The 27,021-nt window shown below is 48.9% G+C and overlaps 7 protein-coding genes across 7 annotated transcripts; 5 read left to right on the top strand and 2 right to left on the bottom strand.

Annotated features, from left to right (window-relative positions):
• Positions 1 to 197: 197 nt before the first annotated feature.
• N7446_010621 (uncharacterized protein) lies at positions 198 to 3,888 on the top strand (the record flags this gene model as incomplete). The annotated part of the gene is made up of 3 exons (XM_058519364.1): positions 198 to 1,221; positions 1,275 to 3,212; positions 3,314 to 3,888. The coding sequence occupies 3 exons, from the start codon at positions 198 to 200 to the stop codon at positions 3,886 to 3,888; spliced, it is 3,537 nt and encodes a 1,178-aa protein (XP_058368202.1).
• A 5,851-nt stretch (positions 3,889 to 9,739) lies between these two features.
• Positions 9,740 to 11,471, bottom strand: N7446_010620 (MFS general substrate transporter; the record flags this gene model as incomplete). The annotated part of the gene is made up of 4 exons (XM_058519363.1): positions 9,740 to 10,039; positions 10,094 to 10,181; positions 10,296 to 11,177; positions 11,227 to 11,471. 4 exons carry the CDS (start codon positions 11,469 to 11,471, stop codon positions 9,740 to 9,742), a joined length of 1,515 nt encoding a protein of 504 aa, XP_058368201.1.
• Positions 11,472 to 12,089: 618 nt separating this feature from the next.
• Positions 12,090 to 12,672, top strand: N7446_010619 (PaaI family thioesterase; the record flags this gene model as incomplete). The annotated part of the gene is made up of 2 exons (XM_058519362.1): positions 12,090 to 12,158; positions 12,217 to 12,672. The coding sequence occupies 2 exons, from the start codon at positions 12,090 to 12,092 to the stop codon at positions 12,670 to 12,672; spliced, it is 525 nt and encodes a 174-aa protein (XP_058368200.1).
• A 3,770-nt stretch (positions 12,673 to 16,442) lies between these two features.
• Positions 16,443 to 16,733, top strand: N7446_010618 (uncharacterized protein; the record flags this gene model as incomplete). The annotated part of the gene is made up of 2 exons (XM_058519361.1): positions 16,443 to 16,529; positions 16,584 to 16,733. 2 exons carry the CDS (start codon positions 16,443 to 16,445, stop codon positions 16,731 to 16,733), a joined length of 237 nt encoding a protein of 78 aa, XP_058368199.1.
• Positions 16,734 to 22,420: 5,687 nt separating this feature from the next.
• N7446_010617 (uncharacterized protein) lies at positions 22,421 to 23,520 on the top strand (the record flags this gene model as incomplete). The annotated part of the gene is given in 5 exon segments (XM_058519360.1): positions 22,421 to 22,521; positions 22,545 to 22,886; positions 22,904 to 23,013; positions 23,028 to 23,306; positions 23,336 to 23,520. 5 exon segments carry the CDS (start codon positions 22,421 to 22,423, stop codon positions 23,518 to 23,520), a joined length of 1,017 nt encoding a protein of 338 aa, XP_058368198.1.
• Positions 23,521 to 23,654: 134 nt separating this feature from the next.
• On the top strand, positions 23,655 to 23,948 carry N7446_010616 (uncharacterized protein; the record flags this gene model as incomplete). The annotated part of the gene is made up of 1 exon (XM_058519359.1): positions 23,655 to 23,948. One exon carries the CDS (start codon positions 23,655 to 23,657, stop codon positions 23,946 to 23,948), a length of 294 nt encoding a protein of 97 aa, XP_058368197.1.
• Positions 23,949 to 26,417: 2,469 nt separating this feature from the next.
• On the bottom strand, positions 26,418 to 26,744 carry N7446_010615 (uncharacterized protein; the record flags this gene model as incomplete). The annotated part of the gene is made up of 2 exons (XM_058519358.1): positions 26,418 to 26,423; positions 26,496 to 26,744. The coding sequence occupies 2 exons, from the start codon at positions 26,742 to 26,744 to the stop codon at positions 26,418 to 26,420; spliced, it is 255 nt and encodes an 84-aa protein (XP_058368196.1).
• Positions 26,745 to 27,021: the final 277 nt, after the last annotated feature.

Below are 27,021 nucleotides of genomic sequence, written 5' to 3'. Positions count from 1 at the left end.
CATGAGCCGTCGGCTCCATAACCTGTTTGTCTTCTCCGCCATCGGCACCACTGGCCAATTCGTTCGATTCCAAGGTCAGGCGAACGTGGTCCTAGAAGGCCGGATCTACCACCGTTTGCTGGATGTCGCGGATACGGGTCACAGCATGCACTGGTTTCTTTATGACGAGTCCGAACGAGGTCTACGGGCAAGGCATCATGACATCCCTAATGACATTCTACATGGGATACGCGATTTTCTCAGTCTGGTTAATCCCTATGTCCGCCTATGTGCGGACCTTGCGGCACGCCGTCAGTCAGGTCCCGGACCAAACAGTCGCCCTCGCTGTTGAGCTCTCTATCCCTCCTGCGGGTGGTGAGCTCGCTGCAGTTATCACTGCGGAAAATCTCCGCCGCGTAGCCCCGCGACAGGTCGTCTTTTACAGAAAAGGTGGCCTGCAGCCACGGTTCGTTCCGACCCTGTCTTGCCAGTACGAGCCGCTACAATATCCACTTCTCTTTCCACATGGCACGCGAGGTTGGGGCTTTCTCGACGAGTCCCGGAAAAACATACCTTGCACGCTGATCCAATGGTACCGCCACCTGTTCCTGGGCGAGCCACGCATGCGGATCTATGGCCGTTTGGCGTGTGAATATGCTGTGGACATGTTCTCGCGGACGGAGGAGGAGCGCCTGCACTATCTCAAACGGGGCCGACGCATGCAAGCTGCTGCCATGGATGAGGCTCCAAATCCTGACATCCCCGATCTCTTCGAGAACAAAATCCCTGCCGGTTTCATGGGGTCCCGGGCCTGGGCTTCGGACCAGGTGGCTGACTCCCTCGCGATCGCGCGACAGCTGGCCAAGCCGTCACTGTTCCTCACCATGACGACCAACCCTAACTGGCCCGAGATTCAGTCCCAGTTGCTCGCAGGCCAACATTTCACAGACATCCCTGCGGTGGTGTGCCGTGCGTTCCACGGACGACTCTGTGGGCTGAAGGCCTTTATGAGGGAGAAATTTGGAGGCCTCATGTACGAGATATGCGTTACAGAGTTCCAGAAACGGGGTCTACCACACGCGCATCTGGTCGTTAAGCTCCAACATGAATTACCTTTGAGCCAACTAGATGGCTTCATCTGCGCCGAGTTACCAGATCCGGACGAGGACCCTGCCCTACATGCAGCGATCGGCAGATTCCATATGCACTCACAGAACCACTTGGACCGGTCCACGTCACGCTGTAACCGAGACGGCCGCTGCATTTACGAGTACCCTCAACCTATCAACAACCAGACATGGATGATCTTGGTCGTGTCCATTACCGCCGACGCAAGCAGGAAGATCGATGGGTGACTCCTCCTGTACCCGCCCTAGTGCACCTGCTCGACTGCCATATCTATGCGGACGTGTGCTCTACAGCGACGATCTTCCTTTACCTGTTTAAGTACCTCTTCAAAGGACCCGATCGGGCGCGCTTTGGTATTCGGGCCCTCCACGATGCCCGGGCAGACAATGAGGACGACCAAATAGATGAGTTCAGAGACGATATGAACGCCCGTTACCTCTCTTCGTCCGAGGCTGTCTACCGCATCCTCAACTTCCATACTGTCTCCAAACGTCCTGGTGTCCGCTGCCTCTCTGTCCATCTGGAAGGCAAGAACTTAGGGAGGATGCACGATCGAAACCAACCGGGTTACTCCGAGATGAGCGACCTGTTGTGGTACTTCAAACGCCCATCCACAGAAACCTTCTCAGGCTTGAAGTATACCGAGTTCTTCAGCCTTTTCTACCTAGAGACGGTGCCCCTGGATGTTCCACTACACAGAGGTCAGACCCTCATTGCTACTGTCACCACCGAAAAGGGACCATGCCAAAAGGTGTTGCGCCGTCGAGTCAGCCAGCCTATTGTCACCCGACTTCAGACCGTCCCACTTCGTCTGAAGGAAACGTTTTACCTACGCGCACTGCTCCAGGTGCGGCCAGCGAACAGCTTCGAAGATGTCCGCACTATCCGGGGGCACTGCTATCCCACATACCAGGAGGCTGCCACTGAGTTAGGACTCTTCCAGGATAACCACGAGGCCGTGTACGCGATGAATGAAGCGATCACAGCCTACAGCCGCCCGTCCCAGCTCCGCTTTCTCTTTGCCCAGCTTCTGTCTAACCTTCCATTTCCAGCTGTGGAACTATGGTCCCGCTTCCACGGCGATCTCAATGCTGACTATAGACTACGTCACCCTACGGCCCACGCCACAGACCTTGCCTTGCAGGACCTGGCACGCTATCTCTCAGCACAGGGATCGTCCTTGGCACAGTGTGGCCTACCGGAGCCCGTTCAACGTTGTGCGGAGGTGGATTTGGAACTTGCCTTCTTCCAGACCCAACTGGTATCTATCCGCGGGAGGCATAAGGAGGCCTACGGTAGGATGAATTCGGATCAAAAAGGCATCTTCGATCATCTCCTAGACCAATCGGACATTGGCGGCTGCTACTTCATCGACGGCCGTGCGGGTCGCGGGAAGACATTTTTGATGAGCGCCATGTGTGATCGCGTTAGGGCAGACGAGCGCATCGTATGCGTGACTGGAACCACCGCCCTCAGTGTGATCCATTACGAGCGGGGTCGGCCGGCCCACTCGGCCTTTGGCATTCCTGTTCAGGAGTCTGACATGGGCTTGGTGTCTAAGGTCAGCCCCCAGTCAGGTCGTGCAGAGCTCCTACGCCAGGCCTCGCTCCTGATCTGGGAGGAGCTGCCGATGGCGAAGAAGGCGGTCGTGGAGTGTGCAGACCAGCTCCTTCAAGATATCATGAGGAATGACCTGCCATTTGGAGGAAAACTCTTCATTGGACTAGGCGACTTTCGTCAGGTGGCACCAGTCGTCCGCAGAAGTTCTGGGCCTACAGCAACTGTCAACAGCTCTATCCGCACCTCCACGCTCTGGAACCACTTTAAGGTCCTGCGGCTGACTACCCCGGTCCGACAGGCCGGGGATCTGGTATACGCAAGATGGGTGGACCAGGTAGGAGATGGTGTACACCCCTATGAGACAAGTGTGCCACTGCATCACTTGCAGCATCTTGACGACCTTGACGCTGCGGCAGACTTCCTCTTCCCACAAGATTCCGTCTCTACCTCCGCCGCTGCTGTCCAGCACGCATTCCTTAGCCCGTTTAATGCGCGCGTTGATCTGTTTAATAAGCTCATCTTAGAACGGTTACCGGGGCGTGCAGGTATTCCGATTTTTGCTAATGACTATTCCCTGTAACATGATTCTAATCGCTTGACGCAACTCACCCTTCATGCTCCTCTGGCTAACCTTCCACTGCGCCAGAGACCTATTACAGTCATGATACGATTAAAGAACTAGACGATTCCACCTTCAATCTCCCCACGGGTTCAGAGGCGGATCTTCTCTCGGTATTGAACGAGCCCGGAATACCCCCGCATGAGCTCTCACTCAAAATTGGCTCCGTTGCTAGCGTGATGCGGAATCTCTCCATCGAGAAAAACTTGGTCAAAAACGTGAGGGTCCAGGTGGTTAACCTGCTACCGAATGTCGTGCAGGTACGGTTACTGCAACGAGCATGCACGCCTGACACCGAGTCGCCGACGTTCTACCTGCCACGGATCACATTCGAGTTTCGGCCTCACCGCGCGAATTGGACGGTGCAACGGCGGCAATTTCCGCTGCGTCTAGCTTATGCCACCACCTTCAACAGCTGCCAGGGTCTCACTCTGGACTGGGTTGTGCTAGATCTCACCCTGCCGGTCTTCGCCCATGGCCAACTTTACACTAGCTTATCCCGCGTCCGCTCTGCCGTAGACATCCGTATTCTCCGAGACCCAAATGACATAGAGCAAGACACCATTAATGTCGTTTATCACGAATTGCTACTGCCTCTGTGACAGCAGATAATGGGGCGAGATTCGACCTTTATGCAGCCACCATGCCGACGTTCGAGATTCACATATATAGAACCTACGTTGAGAACTTTTATTTAGTCCCATAACATCGATATTTCAAGAATGAAACTCCCTACCATCCTACTCGCCGCGCCCGGTAGCAGCGGCCGAAGGCCGCTGCCAACGCGACTCGTAGACGCTGTAGATGTAAATGCGGTGGACACGTGATAGAGACCTAGGTGATTCTATTGGTTAGCTACTAGACCCGCCTAGTCCCACCGAATGGTGCTAAAATTACATGTAACATGTACAGTGTCCTAGGATGTATAAGGCTAGTGCCAAACTGACGCAATGCGCCAAAGCTCTACATATAAAGACCTAAGTAGATCGATCATGGTTACTTTAACGGAAGGAAATCAGAGGAAACAGTTTTGTTGTGACATATTAGCGCGATGCGCAATTTTGGAAAGAACAAAAGAAGGATAGCTCAATCGTCGTAGCGTAAATGTTTTGTGAACAGGAAAATAAAAAGGATAAAAAGGAAAACAAAGGAGAAGAAGAAGGTGGGGCATAATGTCCTAAATAGAAAAGATGAATTAAAGAAAAGCTAATATATGATTTTCCTTTTTTTCCTTTTTCGAAAAGGGGGAAAAAGGAACCCTGCGCTAAAAGCAGACTAGTCGGTTAGCATAGCTTCCTGGTAGCATGTTATTCCGCGTCGGTTGGAAGAAGCAGTGGCCGATGGTTGCCCGAATTTCCTACAAGAACTGGTTATATCATGACAGTGGATATTCCTATTTCAGATGTTGCTAAATAGGCCGTGCATCGAAAACCTTTACTCGTTAAATTCCAGACATCGGAGAATTCATTCCAATATTCACGATAAGTTTGATTTTGCGACCTCGTCGATCATTTCCGCTTTCCCCTTTCCGCTTTCCCCTTTCCGCTTTCCCCTTTCCGCTTTCCCCTTTTTATTTTTATTCTATTCTAACCATTGCTACACTGGCACAAATGGAGACGGATGAGATATTTTGGCTCGCACGGGGCACCTGCGGTCTGAACACTGGCGATGTAGGCCTCGTTGACGGAGGGCTACAGCGCCGTGAGGGCTGCAGGCGGGCCCAAATGACCCGGTGGGCCAAAAGAGGATGGTGGAGGGGCTGGTGGTATGGAAGATGAGACCGGAGTTGGATAACCGGTCTGGAATTGACGGTTCCAGGCGTACAGTGTTGTCGTAGGTGTTGTGAAGTAAAGGCGGAAGGCTTCGGATGACCATCTCCCGAGGGCTTGGATGTGGTCATTTCTTAAGCCTGCGTTGTGGGCGTGTTGTGCTGCCCCCTTTCTGAAACTGTGACCCTTAAGTCCCGTGGTATCTTCCCCGGCGCGGTTGAGCTTAGAGATAACCGCACGTTGGAAGGCGGATGAGGTGAAGGGGCCAGAGGAGAGCGTAAACAAGGGGGCAGACATAGGCTGTGAGTCGTGGAGGAATAGCTTAGAAAGGCCTTCGACGGGGCAGGCTGCGTCGTTTGTTGCTGCAAGGACAACATTGACACCTTCGTGGTTTCGGTCGGTCTTGCTTCTCTTCAAGGTAAGGAGGACGTGGTCCATGGTGGGGGAGAACCTGATATCCGCCCGGGTTAACTTAGTAGCAGCGAAGACTTGAGTGTTTCTAAGGTCGGCAGCTGAGTATGTAAATTCCCCGACCCGAAGGAATCCAGCGAAGGCAACGCGGGCGGCCACGGCAAGATTAAGGTCATTTTTCTGGGCCGCTGAGAGCCCCAGCGGTTGGGCAGGGATATGTGAGATATTCCCTGAAAGGGTTATGACTGAGGCGCGTGAGATTGGGTTGCGAATCCGCTTTTGGCGGGGCGGTTGCAGCCGACGAGCGCCATCGATCATGCGACGAAAATGCTTTGCGTGGAGGTCAAAAATTGTGTCAGGTAGACCGTTATCGATGTGATACGCGCGGAGAGCCGAGAGCTCAGACATAGCTGAATCGGGCTTCACAGGTGGGGAACTACCCGCGCCCAGCAGGCGTTCCGTAAGCCAAGTGCAGATCGACGGGGCAGTGGCTGGCCAGGGCTGCACTCCGATAATAGCGCAGCTACGGGTGTACGAGCGCTGCGCAGAGCGATAGCCTCTTCTGGTTCCCTCGGCAAGGCCATTCCAGACCAACTTTGCATGGCCAGCATTCACGAAAATAGGCTGTCGAGAGAACCAGGCTGGCGGAGCAAGGGAAAGGAGCTCGTCCACTGTGGGCAAATATCAGCGATGATCCTATAATCGGAACGGGACAGTGCATCAGCTAGTAGGTTCTCCGATGAAGGAAGCCAGTGTGGCTGGACTTCGATGTCAAGGGCGGCTGCTATGCTGAAAAGCATGAGCAGAGAGCGATGAGCCGGCCCACGGAGTGCCTGCTTAGACAGGCCATGAAACGCGACGGCGCTGTCCGTGAAAGCGAGGACACGATGATGAGCCCAATGGGGGCTGTGTATGAGGAAGGCCTGCAGGATCGCAGAGACCTCCTTAATGTTAATGTGGGCCACGTCGCCGCAGGCGGAGGAGGCGTCCACAATAGCCGCATGGGTGGAAGGCAGGTGAGGCGCTGCAGACATCCAGTCCCTGGCGGAGTCCCATGAGGGCGCATAGAAGAAGAAGAGGCCCAGACCTGAGTCGCACGCGTCTGTGTAGAGGGCAACTAGGGGGCGGCTCTTCTCGAAGAAATGGATGCCGTTAAATAACGGGAGAGTGTCCCTCCACCACGCGAGATCCCCGCGGCTATCATGGGATAGGCGGCGGACGGAGCGCTGGTGAGGCGGGAAGGATGCGAGATCGCTGTAGAGCGACTGAAGGCGGGCTCTGCCGAGACGGATAACTATTGAGCAGTGTTGGAGGAAACCGACTACACGTTGCAAAGCTTTATGCGAGACACGATCTAGCTGTAGTAGCGACGCGGCTTCGGAAGATGCGCGTGCTAGCTTATCGCGAGGCATACGGGCCTGCAGAAGTGTCGTGTCGATTTTGACCCCAAGGACACTGACCACGGTACCCGCGGCGTCTTTCGAGTCATTCCATGGGATGCCTAACGCATCCGTGAGAGGAATATATGCGCTATTGAAAGCGGTAAGGGCTTTAGAGAGACCTCCCACGGAGGAAGGAAAAATAACGATGAAATCGTCAAGGTAATGAGCGATAGAGGCCAACGGCAAGTAAGCGGTTAGGAGCCAGTTAAGGCCCTCAGCAAAAAGGTTAAAGATGAAGGGTGCCGTTGAAAGGCCGAATGGGAGGCAGCACTCCATGTATGTCTTGCTATCCCATGAGAAGGCTAGGAGGGGCCGGTCAGCGGGGGCGACTGGGATATTACGGAAGGCATCCTTGATGTCGCGTTTGATGATATAGCATCCTCGTCCAGACGTGCGTATGAGATCGAAGATGTTATCCATAGATATGTATTGTATAGTAGAAGCAGCGTCGGGGATGGACTCGTTGACACTGCGACCCGGCGGGTAGGAAAGATCATGGATACGGCGCCAGCTCCCGTCGTGTTTAGGCACCAGCCCTAGTGGGGAAACAACGACGGGGCCAGTAGATGGTTGCACCCGACGACATAATAGGTCATCAGAGAGCTTCTGGGTGATAAGAGAGTGTTCCTCGATGCGGTGATTAGGAGTTCGACGGTATCTTGGCTGGATCGTACAACCGAGGCGGCAGCCGAATGTAAGGATGCCGCTGCAGATAGTCCCTAGGTTGCCAGGATAGCGTTCGAGGAGGGTTTTCCACGCCGAAGCAATGAAGGGAGAAGCGGAATCACGCAGAGGCGGGAGGGAAGGGTCGAAGACCTCAAACTGAATAGAAGTGTTGGGACGCGGGGCTGGCCAGCTAGTTGGTGGCGACAGGGTTTGACCTATACCAGGGCCGACCCCGGCGTGCTCCTAACTCACTGGTTTTACTTTGCAGCTTGTCACGGAATGGTCGTTGCCGCACTTAGAGCAGACGTGTCTTCGGTGGCATGTTCGCCAGTGGCAGCCAGCAGAAGAGTTGAATTTTTCACAAATGACAGTGTCATTATTTGGCGCAGCGGTAGAGCGCGTTGACCGTGTGGTTGGGGTAGCCGGCGCTGTCTTTGCTGGGAGCACGTTGTCCGGGCGAAGGTAGGAGCTTTCGAGGGCTTTCCCAATTTCCCAATCGCTAAGAGAAACGGTGAGGTCGCCTTTATCGACGACCATCTGGTGGTGGTCCAGGGCCATTTGCAGGATACAGTCCTGCCATTTATATGCCCTAGCAAGGTCACAAATGCGGCGGTGGAAGAGAACCATTCCACTGATGCATAACGGGTGCTTAGCAGCGAAGAAATCACACCAGACAGCGACGTAATTGCTAAAGCAATGGGCCCAGAGGGATGCGTCATTTCCCCAGTCCTTAATTGAGACTACCTTGCGGAATTGCAGGCCAGATGATGTGGATTTTAAGTCGAAAGACTCGCCATCCGGTGCCGAGGCTTTGAACTCAGGGCTACGGAGTTTTATGAGGTCCTTCTTTGGTCGGAAGGTGTGCTCGAAAACGGCTATAATAGCAGCACGGTCGAGGCCGGGGAAACGGGGAAGGACTGGCAAAACAAGAGACGGGACCCTACCGTCGTCAGCATCCTCTTCCGCAGTGAGGTCTAAACGTGGGCGCTTGCGCTGCCCGTCGCCCGCAACAAGGGACGCGGACACAGTAGAGATGAATGAGTCCTGCTGGGAGTCGGAGAGGGAATTCCATATGTACTCTGGTGGATAGATCGAGGAGCCCAGGGTGGTCTGTCCCCCAGGGGTTAGACTGGGGGCCGCCGAACTATGACGCACCATTGTAAAAGGAACTATTGAAGAAACCGTCGCGGAGAGAGCCCGGCTCTCCCTCGAAACGGCGATGTTCTTTTCGAGGGAGGGGAAGGCCAGGCGATATTTGTGTGCGATGTCCAGCACGGGATATCGTGGGCCCGACGCAAGGGGCTCTCACGCAACAGTCCCGAATAGAACCTATCATTTTATTTTTATTTTTATTTTTATTTTTATTTTTATTTTTATTCTTATTTTTATTTTTATTTTTGTTTTTGTTTTTATTTTGTATTTTTCCTCAGTCTTTTGCATTTTTCTTTCCTAAGGCGTAGGTAGGGAATGAGATGTATTATAGCGACTGGATCTGTGGACTTAGTACCCCGAACTGATGAGGATTCTAGAGTCAGTCAAACGAATCTCGATCATTTCTTTAGCATTTGTCGAGCGTATCGAATTGACAGTAGTTCTATGGCATAGGATCGATAAGTGATACGATGGGTCGGATCTCGTTGATCTGCGTAGAATTTGCCATACCCTCTTTGACCGGATAGAGTGCGGCCAGTAACCTAAAGCCTGCCGTGTTGCACCTGTTGCTATTACAAGTGTGGTCTGTTTGTAATCCTCATTAGAAAGAAGAATAAATATCGACGCTGATAGTGGGGACCATGCAGGAAGGAGCCAAAAGCAATTGATCTTAATGTGACGGCAAAAGCCAAAAAAGCAGCGTTGCGCGATTAGTGTAATGGGTGTTTATCCAACTTCAGGAAGAATGAAGCGTGGTTTGGCTACTGTACGGATAACTAATCTCGCATTCAGAAACAAGAGGTTCCCGTATTAGGGACACTAGAGCTATGATGATATAATAGTGGCAGGACTTCAAATCAGCCCTACTTAGTCGGGGCCCAAGGTGGTAATAACATCCAATTCAATCAGAAGGAGCCTAGAACCGCCATGAAGCTCAAGACTACAGACATGAAATCTTTGTTACAAGGGTAGAGCCGCCATGTACATATCTCATTACGACTCTGGGTTGGCATTTACGCCGTCTGAATGCTCTTCACAGCATCTTCGTACGGTCGGGAGTGGCGATTCAGATAGGGGCTTATATCGCGCGCGTTAGCACCGTGCTTTTGTAAGGCCCACGGAATAGTCCATAGGGTTAGATGTAGAACCCCAAACAGAGATATCATCCAGTGAAACCCGATCCGCTCCATAAACTGCATGGTGAACAGGGGAAATACACACGACACCCCGTATCTCATAGACACGTCGATTGCGAGAACGGAAGCCCCGAGCTCGGCACTATACACCTCGTTTTTGTAGCAGGCATAGACTAACTGTTTGCAGAACAGATGAGCGGCAGTCTTTCAAAGTCAAAAGAAGCAAAATACCTGTGACAACGCAAAACCAAACCCGAAAACAGCAGACGCCAGAATTACCCAGACCCAATGAACATTGTGCCGTGGCAACCATGCGAGACTATCTTGATGTCAGTATACCTTCTGGTGCCACGGGACGGGTCTCTCCTGATGACTTGAAGTCTCCAAATTTATTGCCCGGCTGGTGTATAGGGAAGGAGTTTCCAAAACTTACGTGAAGAGAGAACCCCACATCGCGGCACCCGCTAACTTGCCGCCGACGAGAATAAATTCCGGGTCTTCCACGGTGGCTTGTCTTTTCCTCTCGATAAAGGCTAACAGTGGGAATGCCACAAAGCCTGCGGCCAGTTGGGCTAAGAAGGCCAGCCCCGTCTGGTATGGGGAGAATCCATAGACCTCGTTCAGCATGATCGGGAACGATTCGTAGAGAACGAAAAGCACGACTTGGCCCGCAATAGTAACAGAAGTGGTGGGGAATATGATACGTTCCTTCCAGAGCATATCGAGAGGTTGTAGGACGGCAGGACCTATGAGCTTGCGCCAGTCACGACGAGGGAGATTGAGCGCCTTCCTCCGCACCTCCGGTTCGTAGGTTTCTGCGATAGGAAGGACTGCGAGAAAGCAGACACTAATCAGTATGGCTATCAGCCAAAAGGACCACCGCCATCCGCCGGCTTCCACGACGGGCTGTCCAATGATAGGCCCGACTGTTGGAGCAGCGATACCTCCGAGTCCATAGAGCAGGAATACAGGGACTGCCAGCCGATCTTCAGGCATCTTCCATATATCGTTCAGGACTCCCACAAATATGGTCACCAATGGAGAGCCCAAAATGCCTGATAAGGCACGGGCAACGGCAAGGGTCCGAAAGTTTCGCGCTGTGGCACCGAGGATAGTGAAGACCAGGTGAAGGAGCAGAGAGCATTTAATAGCCCACTGTCTCCCAAACTCCTCTGACAAAGCCGACGAGAGGAGAGGACCAATCGTAAACCCCATAGCGTATAGGGTAACGGGCGATATAGCCAAGGTAGATCCAATCTGGAACTCCGCTCTAACGCCCGGAATGGCAGCAATGTAGATCGAATTTGTCAGGGTGCTGAAATCAACTTTTAGTCGAAGCCTCAAGAGGAAGAATCAGAACGTACACCACAAAGAACGAGGCAATTGCAACGATGGAGATTAGGATTTTTGTAGCAGTGCCCCACTGGCGAGCGCTATAGTCGGTAGGCTGGGAGTCGTCTTTCTTGTCTTGAAAGTGAATAGTCCAGCTGGGGTCACCAAAACAGAGGGTAGGGCTGGATGATGGGGTTTGTGGCTCCTCCTGAACCGTTATGTCCAACTTGTGGTTGGGGTCTGGGCCACTAGATGAGAGCTCCGGGTGTGTATCCATGTTGAGCAACGAATTGGTAGCAATATACCAAGATAAATAAATCGAAGTAAATAGGCAATTTACCCAAAAAGCGCTGTAAACAAGGAAGAAGACGCTGCCTGTGAATGGGCAAAGCATGTATTAAATACCCCAGGCGAGGAACACACAGGGCATGGCCCATGGCTAGACCGCAACGCGACATCTATGGGCGATATCACCAAGGAAAGTAACTGGATCCCATGATGTCACTCGATGTGTTGATTTCACTCAGCGAGAAATAATCGATAAGGTCTAGGTCTTTCGAGGGTTATTCGGTCAAAGCAACGGATGTATAACCGTAATATGTCTAGTGTGTCCTAACGATGGCCAGTAGAATGCGATACGCTTAGTGAACGCAATCATGACTGCTACCTTTTCTAGCTTTTTGGTACACTGTGTATGATAAAGGAATCTGCTCTAGACCCACACACACAGGGACCTAGGCGTAGAATCTCGTCTTATATCCGGATTCTCCATCTCAATTTTGCTTTCGACTGAGAGAGTCATACCTGGATCTCAAACCTCCTCGCAGTCGTCATGTATCCACGTCGCCACTCTGCCTGGATAGGGGGAAGGGGAAAGGTTCAGCGCCTTCTTTATATGCTATGGGACGGATCACGAATACAACTTCACGCTCGCAAGGGTCTTTTTTCCAACATACGAAAGAAGGTGATTCCTCGCCTAGTCCGCTAGATTCGACGTTCAATGAGCTAACAGTTTGCCGCAGTACCAGTCGATACAGTTTCATCACGACAGCCTCGATAGGCACCCCACATACGGAATACAACATGTGCTTCTTCAAGGTTACACACCCACCATTCATCTGAGTGAGGTAGGCAATAAGGCCCGGGCAGAAATCGCCTTGTCACCTAGCCAGGGAGTATGCTACTACCCGGGGAAGCTCCACGGAGGGTACCAAGCATTTCTCCTCGACCAGCTCTTTGCCGACTGCTGTAACCAGCTCTTTGTCGACTGCTGCAACCCTCCGGTCACTGCAAGTCTGACACTCAGTTATCATCAACCAGTGCCACCTGATGCTGAGCTGTTCCTGGAAGCCTGGCCAACAAAGGTCAATGGACGGAAGATTGAGATGGAGGGATCAATCAAGCTAATGGACAAAGACACCGGTGACCTGGCCACAGTGGTCACAGCCTCTGCGCTATTCATTATCCCTCGTCAGTAGAGTGGTTCTGTGCTAGGAGAGTCTCTACACAGTGTACTGTCACTCTGCGAGTTACCGTGTAATGTTAGCCACTTGATAGATCTAACATTGATACTGTTATGTGCCAGCGGACAATAGCAGATGGTGGTAGGAAGCATTGCATATGTAGTATGACAGCCAGTTTCAACACAGTATGATACAGTATGGATGGATGGATGGATGGATTTCATTTACCCTGACCCCTCGCAAAAAAGTTGATTTCCCAACTAGACTAAAATACGAATCCGCATTCAGCCTAGTGGGTTATGGTTTAGAATCCAACTCTCCCCCGTAAACCATAAACACTTGGTTGGGGGCGCGTGTGGAGCTCTGCTGCCTGGCTATGCGACCAATCATAGGCCGTCTTCTGGTGGCTCTGGGTGCTCAAGAACGCAAACTGTGAGGATCGAACCGGCGCGCTCAAAGGTCATGCAATCCGGGCTCATGACCAGTTGATTTCCCAACTAGACTAAAATACGAATCCGCATTCAGCCTAGTGGGTTATGGTTTAGAATCCAACTAAAAGCGAGAGGTCAGGGTAAATGATATCATCCATCCATCCATCCATACTGTAATAATTCAAACCAAGAGACTTCGTCGTACGAGGCTGCTCCTCTACTGAAGATCACGGTCCCTTAGAAAAAGCCACTTGACTAACAATATGGGTTAAAGCTTTGTTCCTTCATAGGGGTTATTATTAGATCGAAACTTGGAGTATGCTATTTTCGGTGTTATGCTAAAGATAGGACACATTGAAACTCCAAGGTCGTGTCACTTATAAAGTCATCTTCTCTATTTCATGGCCATCTATTTTCGAATCTCTACAGAATGACAGGACCTACTCTGCATGGTGGCAGTGGATATGAACCATCGGGGACGAGAAAAACGTCGCATAGGTCATATCCATCGACCCAATTATCAACGTACGAGACTGCACGCTGGGACCCGAATGCAAACCTGGGATCTCGTTGGAAAACAAACGACGGTATCCGGAAGCGGTCTAGTTCGAATAGAAAGACAACCAAACCGTATACGCTTTCTAGCTCTCCGGTCCCAGGAGCCCATAAGGAGTGTTCATTAATGCAAGACGGACCTTCCTCGTTGGAAAAGCGATTCTCGACTCTAGAGCAACGACTGTCTGTTCTAGAAAATGACTGGAGTCAACGATGGGCCCAGTTACAAAATTCCATTGCAGTACTTAGCAAGCAACAGGATACAATGTGAGTCACCCTTTCGCCACCAAAAGAAGTGATCTGAGACAGAAAAGCCACGATACACTTATATTGCTCTCCACTAAGGGATCCGAGCTGTTGCATTCAGACGATCCAGATCTTGGTCGGTCTAGCAACGAAAACCCTGCCCCACCAAGCCCGGGACTAAAAGACCAGGGGTTAATTGATCCGGGATTTTTGCCAAATGCCTTTGATCAAGAACTATATGGCTCTCTACCTATTGGGTCAGTGAATATGTAGATTGGCGCCTTTCTTAATTACTTGATGGGATGACGCCTGAATACTATGTGGAGAGCCCCAATAGCTGCTAAATATGAGAGTACAGAGTAGAGATCTAGCGGGATATGGCTGGAGTTGGGGTGAAGGTATATGTCGGCTTTTTTATGTAGCAAGTATCAACTGTATCTCGGATGCTCACTTGTCCGTCTTCCCTGATGAGTAACCGTAACCGGGAGCCACCCTGCTGCTCGAGTAGACAAGGGTGAAATCGTCCTAGAAGGGAAGCTCCGGTCAACGGATTTGATATCGAAGGTTTTATGTTATTTGTTCTTGTGGTAGGTCTCTTTTGGAACCTGCTGTTCCTGTTTCGTTACGTATCGTAGATTTGGGATCGAAATAGGACTTCAATTATATATGTCGTCCGCCTAAGGAAACCTTGATAGGTCAGGTCCGTGTTTGGCCCACACTTTGTATTCAGTGCAACTGTTAAAAATATGACATGAAGATGACATTATACTTTAGTCGTCGCTCGTATTCTCATGCTGACTAGATGGTAAAGTTACCTTTAACTATTCAGTTACCCAATGAGCTATTACGACTGTGGCAGACGCCAGCCATCCAAAAGGAATATTAATGCTCTTGAGCGGACAAATTCCGACTTTTACAGGCCATTAATCTTATATCTCAAATCAATATGATGTACGACTCTGGCAGTTGCGCTCTTTTCAGGGCTGCGAAGTGTGGACAAACAGCTACAGTTACGATGCCTTTACGAGACGCAGCTGATGTTCCTGCATTATTCAGGTTCAGTCAGAATGCCCTAGTGATAGCAGCGGAAAACGGTCATGAGTCTGTGGTACGGGTTTCCGTTGTACCAATGTAGTAAATCCAGACTGTAAAAATATTTACCTGCAAACGCCACTACTAGTGGCAGCATCGACGGGGCGTAGTGCTGTGGTGAAGACACTCATTGCTTATGGTGGACAACTAAATTAAATAGAGTTCGGAGTAGCGACACCACTGTTACATAAGTGCTGCGGAAAATTGACACCCGTCTGTGGTTAAGCAACTGCTTTCTACAAAGAAGTCAATCCGAACTAATTTTGGCAGACCCCAATTGCTACCTGCCGCAGATAATGGACATGACTCAGTGGTAAAGCTGTTGGTGGCCACGGAGGTATGGACACCTCTAAAGGCCGCGCGAGAACGGGGTCATGAACGTGCTGTCGAGATCCTTCGTTCTCCTGGATGTAAAGGTTAATTCCAACCCAGGGAATTTAGGATAAGGGCTGCTGGTCTTAATCACGTAAGCTTAATCATAATCTAGGCCTATACGTCTACGCTGAGCCACATGAGCGATGAACATGATTCCGGGCTATGTAAATTTTAGAAAATCACTGCTTGAATGCAACTAAATATCGGATGAAACTCTAGCAGTGTGGAACAATACAGCATCTAGTAGCCTTTGTGGGCAAATTGGAAACTATTTTCCCAACATTTCTTCCCGCTCTTAGGTCTGGGTCTTCCCAGGTTGCATAACAAGGACAGCACCTGATTGCATCGCTCGTACATTTTGCGACTCACCAACGTATTCTTCAATTTTGAGCGGCGTGCCTCATACTGGAGAGGCTGCATGAAAAGATCGTCTTAAGTAGACTCGATGAGTTTAGCCCGAAGCCCCTGCTTCTGCGGCGGTTGGACCTCGCACCAGCCCTTCTTGGTTGAAATTGTCCTACCTAGTTGCACTGCAGACAGGTATGTCAAGTTGGCATCAGTCCACCAGGTGATTACTTTCAGCGGAGTGAATACTGGCTGTCTTCAGGACTAGATTGCGACCCTCTACTAAGGACCCAAGTATATTTAGCTTCGCTAAATTTAGCCTTCACAAAGAGACCTCTAAAGCCGGAATAAACCTATACGATGCTATTTTTAGTCAGACCTTCATCTTCAGATAGCGACATAGTATTTAGTATTGGTGGAATATGTTCAAATTTCGCTATCAACAATTGTGAAGCTTCTACGATGGATTCAACGCCAAATGCCAGCGCCCCAGTAGCCGAGTCAGTCGGCCTAGGCAGACAAAGTACCCCACCGCGGGCCGGTGAAAACATATCTAATCTGCCATTCTCACCATCCCCATATCACCCCGGACAGTTCTTCTTTGGTCCGTACGATAGGCATGAAGTCCCACCGCAAAATCAATCTCACTCCCAGCCATGGCAGCCCATGCAACCCATGCAGCCCATGCAGCCCATGTATCCTCCACTGCCGGGTGGGCAGCCGCAATTCCGTAGCCCTCACATGTCTTCACGGCATAGGGTGCGAAAGACTACGCAGCGTCCAGGATACCTACTAGAATGCGTTGCAGAGCGCGTGGCAAGGCGTATAGTGAGTATATCTTACCCAAACTACTTGGATGGCCGTGACTTATGATTCAAGCAGCGAGGTGATAAAAACCTCTTTGGGTTATTCCTGGACAATGTGACAGACAAGGTGGTTGAGGAACGGCCTATGGACGAGGATCAGGTATCATCGCCGGCCGAGTCGTCCAACGCTAGCGAGGACCTAGAAGAAATCCCCCCAAGTGCCTGAATTGTCGTATTCTTCAAACTAAGCGTGATATAATCCAATTTTTGCAGTCCTATGTTGCCAGGCTTAGGAGTTCGTTCCCTAGTTTCACCACAATTTGATCGGCAAAAGCGATGACAAGTAATCACTCCCTATTACGGCAGTTTGACACGGCCTTCAGTGTAATACGATGCGTCGAATATTTTACTATACCCATATTACGAATACGCAGGGCTGATTTGCTAGAGTGTATTAGCTATAGCCAATGCGAGTTTTGCTGCTGTAGCCATCGGATATTTTAAGCTTTTCTGGGCGTTGGAGGACGATCTCGGCCAATTCCGCGATGGTACACATGGGGATGAAACAGAGCTGTATGTTGTCACATTAGCCATTATGTGAAAGTTTGTTCGAGTTCGACGGTGCATCACCGTTTTCACTTAGACTAGAGAACTGATGGTTTGTATCTGACATCGGAGCAGACAGAATGCACTATGTATATCAGCATCGCATCGTTATAATAATAGAGATACGGCCCGAGGCGTGGATGGCACCCTAACCTAACAAGGCCGGCCATGCCATTCACCATACGGCCACGGAGGTTTAAATGACAGGAGAAGCATTTCGTCTACAGTGGGTGCTGGGGGCTTGTGCACTGCGACAACTCAGGAAATGACGAGCAGATCAGCTGGCCCAGGAGGCGGCAAGCGCGGGCAAACAACACCCCTTCCGATCTTGCTGATAAGGATGAAGGCGCTTGTTCGCGACAACATCCGCGCTCCGTGAGAGCGGGAATAGAACTGATCCACCAAAGGCGGTCATTTGCGAAGAATCGACAGTGTTTCACCAGCTACCTACACTAGGAAGCTGTTACGGGAATCTGCCCAGGAACCGCAATGATCATTGTCACGGAGGCCAAAGGTCTTGGCGGCCAGTTGTTGCCCGTGCGTAGCTAACTATGCCCATGGCTTAGCGAAACATCTGTGACGCCTCCAACGAAGTCTAAAACGGCATTGACAGCTGCGGCATACTGGAGAAGCATTTTGAAATGGCCATCGTAGTGGTGCGGTTCATTGTTGCATTGGGGCCGTGGGTTTAGTTCCAGTGCAAGTGGAAGTGAGGAAGGATGCATGTTGCTGGGCTTCCCGGGCTTCCCAGCCATTGTAACTACATGGATATCCACATGTGGTGTGGGGGTTGTTTGCATGTACTGTAGTGGTCTTGTTGACCGTATTTGTCTTGAACGAGCTCTGCAGGACTATCATGAAACATTTTCAGACTCTGTTGTTAAAATAACTGCAACATGGTGAAGGTCCGAATGGCTTTATCCTGTACACCGCCGTCTGCACTGCGATTGAGGCGCGTTTGCACGCCACGCCACACTTGCAATTAATAAACTTTTTCGATTACCAGCCCTATCTTTTATTGGCACCCTGCAAAAATTGCTATCCTGCCTTCCCTTTTCATTGAATCTTTACCCTTGACTGGTTTGTAGGAAAACCTCAGTGTTTCTCGTGTCAATTCCTATCTTATTTTGAGACTGATTGCCCATACTAAGATAGTTGTTGTTTCCTGGTTTCCCCAAGATATTAAAAGAATGTTATTTGAACAAATTTGTTTGCACAGTTTTAGGCCTGCATACGTCGTACTATACCGTGATTACGAATAACGGCTTTAGAATATCATGGACCGCCCTGTGGGGGAAAGGGTTACCGGACCAATGTGGGAGTGGTTGCAGAAATTAACATCCATTCTTGTCAGCTATTTGCCCTAACTGTAGCTGCTGGAGAATAATCATCCTGTAGTCCGCTGATGCATCCTGGATATCTTTCTTTATGAATTCACAAGGCACCTCACCCGTCGGGCTGAATGGGCGGTAGCAATTTTCGATCATCTTCCGATTTTCGGGATGGAAGCCGGTACTGGTTATGTCCGCATCGGAGTACTCTTTAACGATAGCCAATAGCTGCCCCACAAATATCAAGAATCCTCTATAGAACCCGAGATCTACCTCAAGCCTCCTTTGGATAAGACTTTTATCATCGGCTAGCATATTGGCCAGAGTGGTGACTTCTGTACTAGAAACTCTTTCAATACCAAGTCGGAGTTGCGGGAGCGAATGCAGTGTCTTGATGGTAGACTGTAGAATATTATCATAATCGGTGGCAGACGGTAGAATATTATTATCAGCCACCATTTTGAAGTTGACTGTCGCTTTCCGGGGAAGCAGTCCACCCCACCCGTATTTCAAGTCTCGCAGATTGGTTATAAAATAGCACCTAAACTATTTATAACGAAAGAACGTAAGAGTAATTGCTGGCCTTTCTCCCACGCTCCCCTAAATAGACCATGTAGGAAAGCCATCCCTAGTGTATATTTGATTGCCAGCTTGCTAGTCACATTTCCAGGTCTGACTATAACACACTTCGGTGATGCACCACGGTATAATAAACCTGTTGTTAAAGATTGCAGTTGGCGTTACGCTTATTGCCTCGGCGAGTAGTTTGTCAGTAGCCTGTTACGATTATGGTCAGAATTCCAACCGTGGGAGCACTTTCCTTCACAATCATTGCAGCTTTCCTGTGTACATGGTAGGTACAACCAAAGATACATTTGCCGATGTTGTTATTCCATCAAATCAAGTATGGTCAGGGCAATATCAGCCGACGATCAATGGAACTGCGGCCTCATACAAACTGTCACGACAGAGGGGAAGCGGGAACATCATTCAATTTGAAATGAGCTACTGTCCTCCATATCCACCTGAATGTGACAGCTTTTTCTATTGCTTCACAGACCAGATGTTCTATGATTTATCTTATATTAACGGAGACGGAGGTGGCGGAATCAGTGTCATTGTTGAGCCAAGTATATCAACTTGCCCTGCGATCTCTTGTCGTGCCAATGAAATACCATGTCCGTCGGTATATAACCAGCCGTTTGATAATTTGGCAACCAAGTCGTGTAGCCCCCATGCAGACATGCACGTTCATCTGTACTGATCAGATACCCAGTTGGTCTGAGTGGGCTGTATGTAGTCAATATATCTCGTTTACTTTTGGTGTTGCCCCTTTTATGTTCAGAAGTACAATTATCTACTATCAATCACTGCGTATTTCATTCATTCGGTGGGGTGGAGTTATAAATAAACCGTAGAGCGTTGCGATTGTGCGAGGAGATCTCCATCCCATGATACTGTAGCCTCGAAGGTCGCATGCCATGCTCCGATAAATGTTGAGGTCGTGGAAGCAGGATTTGATGGGTCGCCCTATTGCCGTATACCGTCGGTGTCCTGATGAGGTAAGGCAGCTATTTGGGGCTTAGGAAATTCTGGCTGCGGCAAGATTGGGATTCACCGGTGGCATTGCGGACTTTTTTAAAGACAGGGGATGTATATGTCAGGGATGTGCGTTTTGCTGTTAAAACGTGCTGCTCAAAATTGGAGTTCCTTGCAGAGATAGACGGTGAGGCTCAGCATGCAAGTGTCAAAGCTAGGAAGTCGAATCAGTATTCCGTGATGCAATTCTCGCTATAATTCTGTCGGTACCGACAATAAAGCCTGACAAATGAAGAGAAAGTAAGATCAAACACCGGTAGTAATTTTTTGTCAACCCAGTTAGGAGAGAATCTGGCACAAACCTTTGGGGTCATTCTCTTACCTTGTCGCTAGGGGCGGCTAATAATAACATGTAGTCGATTCCTGCCAAATTGGTCGGTCATTCTGTCATGTGTGAAATTAAATTTGACCCATAAATCTGGGTCCTCTGTAGTATTCTATCACGGGCGACACGATCCGATAAAATATAGGCCCATGTCTAGTTCTACCAAAGAGGATATCTTGAACTCGCCGAGGCTTCTAGATCTTAGGTGTGTCGTTCAAGCCAGAAAGGAAGGAAGATTCGTGAGACTCCTGCTCGAGTTCCAAACTGCTAGCGCCCATTGCTCAGTCACGTATACGAATACTACACATGGCCTACTGCTAGTTAAGGGGTTACTGTGAAAAATCACTAAAATCGCATTCATAGTAGCCTGTTTGGTTCACTTTTGGATTATTGAGCTCCCACGGTGTTCCTAACAGTAAGAGAAGTTCATTGGGAAGATCGAGCAGATGCATCTATCTATTCTACATTAGCTCACACAACCAACCATATGGCACAAAGTGGTACAGTACTGACTATACTCACACTGGCCAGCAACTTTAAGTTCAGCTGGCCTTGCAGAGAAGTTTAATCGAACGTTGGGAGAAAGATGAGAATATTATCCTATTCTGGATGCAGTTCCTCGATGTCCTGTCCGAATTAATCCGAACATGCCTAACTTAGTCGATATCTGGGTCGACGATATACTCTTAGCGCTGGCACGTGAAGTTCATTTAAAACTGATGAGAATTACAATATTTCCTTAGCGCTTTTATTGTTTACTCTGCCTTTCCATCATGGAAAGGACCTTCGGCCTTTTAAACCTGCGCGAGTCACACTCCTGCCGATGAAATATGATTGGTCCTGGAGAAGACAGTGAGAGCGAGAAATTCGGAGTACAATGACAATTCGTGATAGCATAAGGCGAGACTTAGCCTTCGTTGCTGTTCCCGTAATTGCATCAACCTCCGTATATTCGACTCTTATGATTTCTTCGCCCTAAATGACTCTGTATATACTTGCTCCTATCGCTAACGCGCCCGGCGATAAGTATTCACACTCCTGCGAAGCGCCGCGACCTGCGAAAACGGGTGCCTGCCATAATAGGCTGCGGCTAACCAAACCATTATTCACGTAATATGATCCTGTGGCAATCATTTAGCTGTGATTGTTTTCTTATAAATCAACAGACCAATCATACGGGTCAATTTTTGAAGTGGCATTCTTCGGTTCCGGCTTACAACTGTTTCCGTAGGTCAGCACCGGCCGCTCCAAAATGTGCACCAAATACACGACTAGAATGTGTGCCGTGCGTTTCTTGTCCTCGCTTCAAAAGAGGTTAGCTGTTGCCGGTTTTTACTCGGCCATCGCACGCTTCGCGGTCATTCTATGAAAACGAGCAAAATCCGATATCATCTCTCCTAGCAAAACCATGGGATATAACATGTTCATAAGTCTTACGGAAACATTCTCAGCGTTGGTACCCTGGTTTGCTTTAGTCGAAGTGCATATCTAAGCACTAATGTCGATTTTCCTTTTTCTTTCTTTTTGAAAAAAAAAGATTAAATAAATAATAAATAAAAAATAAATGAAAATAAACTAAAAGGGAAGGGGGAGTAAATATTCACCCACACAAAATTGATGAGGTCGCAATCATAATTCTCGAGACCCCAGTTAATACATGGTCCGTTAATAAGAGAATTCACGATGGGGTCCACTCCAGGAATTAAATAGGGTTCTTCGTAGTTGATGCAACTACGGTGAATACTTGCAGCGAGCGGGTGGGAGACAATTAATTCCAAATGTGTCCTTCCCTCGAACCCTTATTGGCCTTGAGTTCTACCGCGCAACCTTGCTTATATAGGGACTAACATTGTCGGCCAGTAAACCTACCAACTAGCCTAGTAAACATGATCACAAACGACTGTTTTCCCTTTATCTATATCCGCTGTAAATGTCTACCGCACCATCTCTGTGGCAATTATACATTTCTATTAAAGTAATTTTTTATCTGCACTTTCAATCTCATGCACAGCACACTATTATCGCGGAAGCAATAATATACTCTTCGATTCCATGCGCCAAATCGAGTATGATGGAGAATATTTAGAGGAATTCGTTCATCCCCAATATGGTCAGGGTTACTTTGCCGATACGGATGCCATTCATGAGCAAGAGTATTTTCTTCTCAATGGTATAGCCCAGTCGTTCAAATGACTGGATTCGTCTATGCTGACTATCCTCTTCCATGGGTTGCAGGAATGACTTATCTTGGCCACGCCGGAACCACGCTCTTTGCCAAGTCTTTTATCCAGTCATTCTCTGATGATATAATGTCCAGTCACCATCCGATGTTGGTATCATCACAGCGGTCTACACGGCGGACAGATGACGTGCGACTCCAAGTCCTCCAGTTCTTTAATGCCAACCCCAATGGATTTGATTTAGTCTTTGTGGCAAATGCGACAGCAGCTATGAAGCTGATTGGAGACTTGTTTCGTGATGCCGAGCCGACCCTGGCGGATTTTGGTATGGCTGCCATGTTGACTCCCATACCAGTGTGATTGGTGTGCGGGAGCTCGCGGACATAAACTCTCAATGTTTTGACGATGCTGATGTCGAGGCTTGGATTACTGAGCTTAGCACAGCTCAGTCTAAGTTCCCAAGTTGTTTGCCTTTCCAGCCCAGTCCAACATGAATGGTCGACGTCTCCCACTTCGGTGGTGCGCGCAACTCCGTTCCGTTGCCTGTCAGGGAGGGAATGTATCTACTTTGCTTGATGCCTCCTCATTTCTATCAACCGCTCCTCTTGACTTTGGTGAAGCAAACACCGCGCCAAACACCGCGCCGGATTTTACGGCGTTCAGCTTCCACAAAATCTTTGGATTCCCGGATCTAGGGGCTTTGATTGTCCGGAAATGTTCTGGCTCCCTACTTGAGAGACGAAAGCTTTTTGGCAGGCGTACAGTAAATATGTCGATATATCCGTAGCACAATGGCATGCCAAGAAAGACACCTCGATCCCTGAGCGGCTAAACAACGATACCCTTCCTTTTCAGAGCATCATCGCACTAGATGCCGCCATTAGCACAAGCGTCTGTACGGGTCAATGTCTAATAGTTCCGCACATACTGGGTTTCTCGCTCAGCGACTCTATGATCAGCTGTCTGTATTGAGACACTTTAATGACATAAAGGTCTGTCAGACTTACCAACCAAGTTATAGCAAGCCACTCTTCCAAGGCCCGATCGTCGCTTTTAATTTGAGAAACAGTCGTGGCTAATGGATCTCCAGGACCGAGGTAGAAGAAATGGCAGCCGTACGGAATATCCAACTACGCTGTAGCTCGGATTACAACCCCAGAGGAACGACCTTGTCTCTTGGGTGGACAGGCGAAGAGCTGCGTCGCCATCATGCCGCCGGTTTACGTTGCGGCGATGACCACGATGTCTCAAATCGCCGGACAACTGGCATTCTACGCGTCAGCCTGGGAGCGATGACCAACCTGGAATATATTGACTCGCTAACCAAATTTATCGAGGAGTTCTATGTAGAGAAAGTTCCTCCTGTTGTGCCATTGGGTCTGCTGGCTTTACTGCTGTGAACCAAACACAGCATACTACCAAACAAAGCCCTTGCGACACGGGGCGCTCGACAGTCGCACACGCGTTGACACGACAGAATGTTTGCAGTCCTGGAAGCTCTCAGGAGAGAGTGCAGTGCCCCACCGATGTGAAAGGTCTAGCTGTGGAGTCCAATCCTACTTCCAATACGGTCAACCCCATGAACAACAGGATATCAATATTACTAGTCCTAATATGAGAGCTGTGACGGCTCGACGACGTCTTCAGGAATGAGGAGGCGCAGCAGTCTGATTGATCTCTTCTATTCTAAATGGCGATAAACGAACAAACGAGAGGAGAGAGAGATTTTTCCTACCACGGTATTGCAAGGAATAAGCCGAGAGATAAGGGCATTAATTTGTGGTACCCGCATCACTGTTGACGATGCCTTGCCCTGCCGCATCCTCGGACTATCATAGCCTTCAAGTCTTGAAAGATCAACAAAATGCCAACCATCCTCATGGCTTGGCCTTTAGGCGGTACAGCTCCTCGTACTGCCCGATCCCTTACTACGGTAGGGTACCAGACTAACCTTCATGGTTAAACTTGCACTACTGTATTTACACGTTTCCGAACTGTCCTCCAGCAAAATATATGAAAAACACTTCTAGACGGTTTAATCAGAGTAGCTATTTATGTCGATATAAACAAAGCAAATCGCTGACTTGATCAGTGAGAACAAGCCTATAGCGCTTTGGACTCATTCGAGCGATCCTGAACGTAGAACGGAAGCACGTAGGGCGAAGCTTCCTCAGCTGCATCCATTGAGTTCTTTACATTGTTACCACTTTTTGCCCCAATGTCTTCCTTCGTACCTCGAGCTGCTACGTATAATGCCTTCTACCTACATTACCAGTGACAGAAACATTTAACCAAACCTTTACCTTCATGGCAAACATCTATTCTAGGCAGCCGATGAAAGCACTGGGTCTCCTGCATTCGTTTCGGTGTTGATACCATGTTGCCCTTTCTGTTGAAGCAAAAGCCTTCCAACTTCAACATGGCCTTTTCGGCAATATACAAAGCTGACTTGTGTGAGACATGTTGATCAATGTCGTTTCCATCGCCAAGGGATATTAATTGACATACAACCTCTAGGCGACCCCGTTGAGGCATTTACTATCCCCCATGCAAAGTCCACGTCTAAATCATGCACCGGGTCAACTTCTTCCCGTCTTCCGGCGTCGACCAGAGGACCCTTGATCTAACACTGGTGGAGCTTCCTTGCGCTAACCTGCACGTCCCTCTGGGCAATTGCAAGTTCCTTTTTACTCTGTCTTTAGTTTACTACTCCTTAGCGGATTCCGACTTCCATGGACACCGTCGGGCTGTCTACATGAACTAACACCTTTTGTGGTGTCTGATGAGCGTGTATTCCGGCACCTTAACCTCGCGTTCGGTTCATCCCGCATCGCCAGTTCTACTTACCAAAAATGGCCCACTATTCGAGGCTCGACAGATTTTTTGATACCATTCCCTTACTCGGACCAAAGTCCGTCCACCCCACGCCTTCTATATTGTTTCTAATGAGAGTGAATCAATAAATCTCTTACACTTTCCACAAGATGTCTTGTATACTATAATTCCTCGATACAAGAGCCATTGAGTTTATAACATGAATCGAACATATTGACAGGGCGGGTTGTCCCTTTTGAGGCAGAAATTCTATCAGAGAATCAGAGTAGTAGGTTCAGCATCAGTTCGTTAGGCGCACTGCATCTTACTAACGTAGGCGATATAGTGGAGACTTCCGCGGCTCTAGGCCCTATTCGGGTTTTACTCTATATTTAAATATTTCACCGCCGTTTCCATATTTTTCTATTTTCTATTTCCATTCTCTTTTACCACTCCTTGTTTGCATTTCTTTTTTCGTGTAAGTCTTACCTTATCCTTGGATTTTTCGTTCATTTATTTTCTTTCTTGTTTTTCCTCTCCCCTTTTTGGATTTTGTTTTCCTACGTCCTATTTTTTTCGTTTCTACTTTCGTCGTCTTACATAACGCCCAGAAAAAATGTTCGACAAAATACAAAGCTGACAATTTGTTAACAAGGCCAAGATCATGAAGTACGAGGATATTGGTACAGCAAAACGAACACGGAGGGAAAGGAAAGATTTCGGGCTTGGATAGAACAAATCGAGTTCTTTATGCATTAAAAAGTCTCTGACGGCGGAAGTAGCAATAATTATTATCCGGCGGCCGATCATTTGTTTATGTTGGTCCTTTTTCACGAAGCTGAAAACCAAATCAGGACGCCGTATTATACATTTTTGACCAACAAGGTAGATTTATTTTAAGGTAAAGCATAAGGCCGAGATGCATACGTTTCCAATGTAATTTGATGGATATGTGATTACATGTGATAGAGGTACTATCTTGGAATTTTGGAACACAATATACGTAATCCAGCCGATAAATACATGCTTTCGGTGGCCGGCGGAGCACCTGGCCTTTATATCTGCATAATATAATTGAGGTTGCTAAATCTGCTCACCGCTTCCACCTTGTCATACTTCCAATGATAACAAACCGGGTCTCCTGTTACTCCAGGTTTGCCTCGAGGGACCTCGTCCAACAACTCGGGTGGCCCATCGAAAAGAACTTCCATGGAATAGATCGGGCCTATCCCCAACGGGAAGCCCATGACGAGCCATCTAACATGCAGGTTCTTTTGCTCGACGGCTTTCCTTATGCCACTCCGAGCATCCTTCAGGACCTTCTCGGCCTCGTCTTCACTGCAATCGTCGGGTTCCACAAGGAACAAAGCTAAGACTGCCATAAAAATGCTATATATTCTTGTTTATATTTGTCAGCATGTAGCCATATTAATGGACTCCCGGTAGACCATATTGATGGCTCCTCGAGGAGTATGTGACTTACAAGAGAGGGGTTTTAGCGTATGTACCAATATTCGATTCAGTAGGATTATCTCTTGCTAGCGGATAAGCTGAGGCTTCTTGTATAGACGGTTTACAAACGACACGAGAATAAAGTGATGAAATAAGAGGGGATTATTCGGTTGCGACAGGTCTTTGTTGGCTGTGAAGGAACCTGAA

The sequence above is a fragment of the Penicillium canescens genome (genome assembly GCF_028828765.1).
Source record: "Penicillium canescens strain IBT 15451 chromosome Unknown utg000007l_segment0_segment0, whole genome shotgun sequence".
Classification (NCBI taxonomy): Eukaryota; Fungi; Ascomycota; class Eurotiomycetes; order Eurotiales; family Aspergillaceae; genus Penicillium; species Penicillium canescens.
Note: the sequence above shows the minus strand (reverse complement) of the source record. Positions and strands in the feature narration are given on the sequence as shown.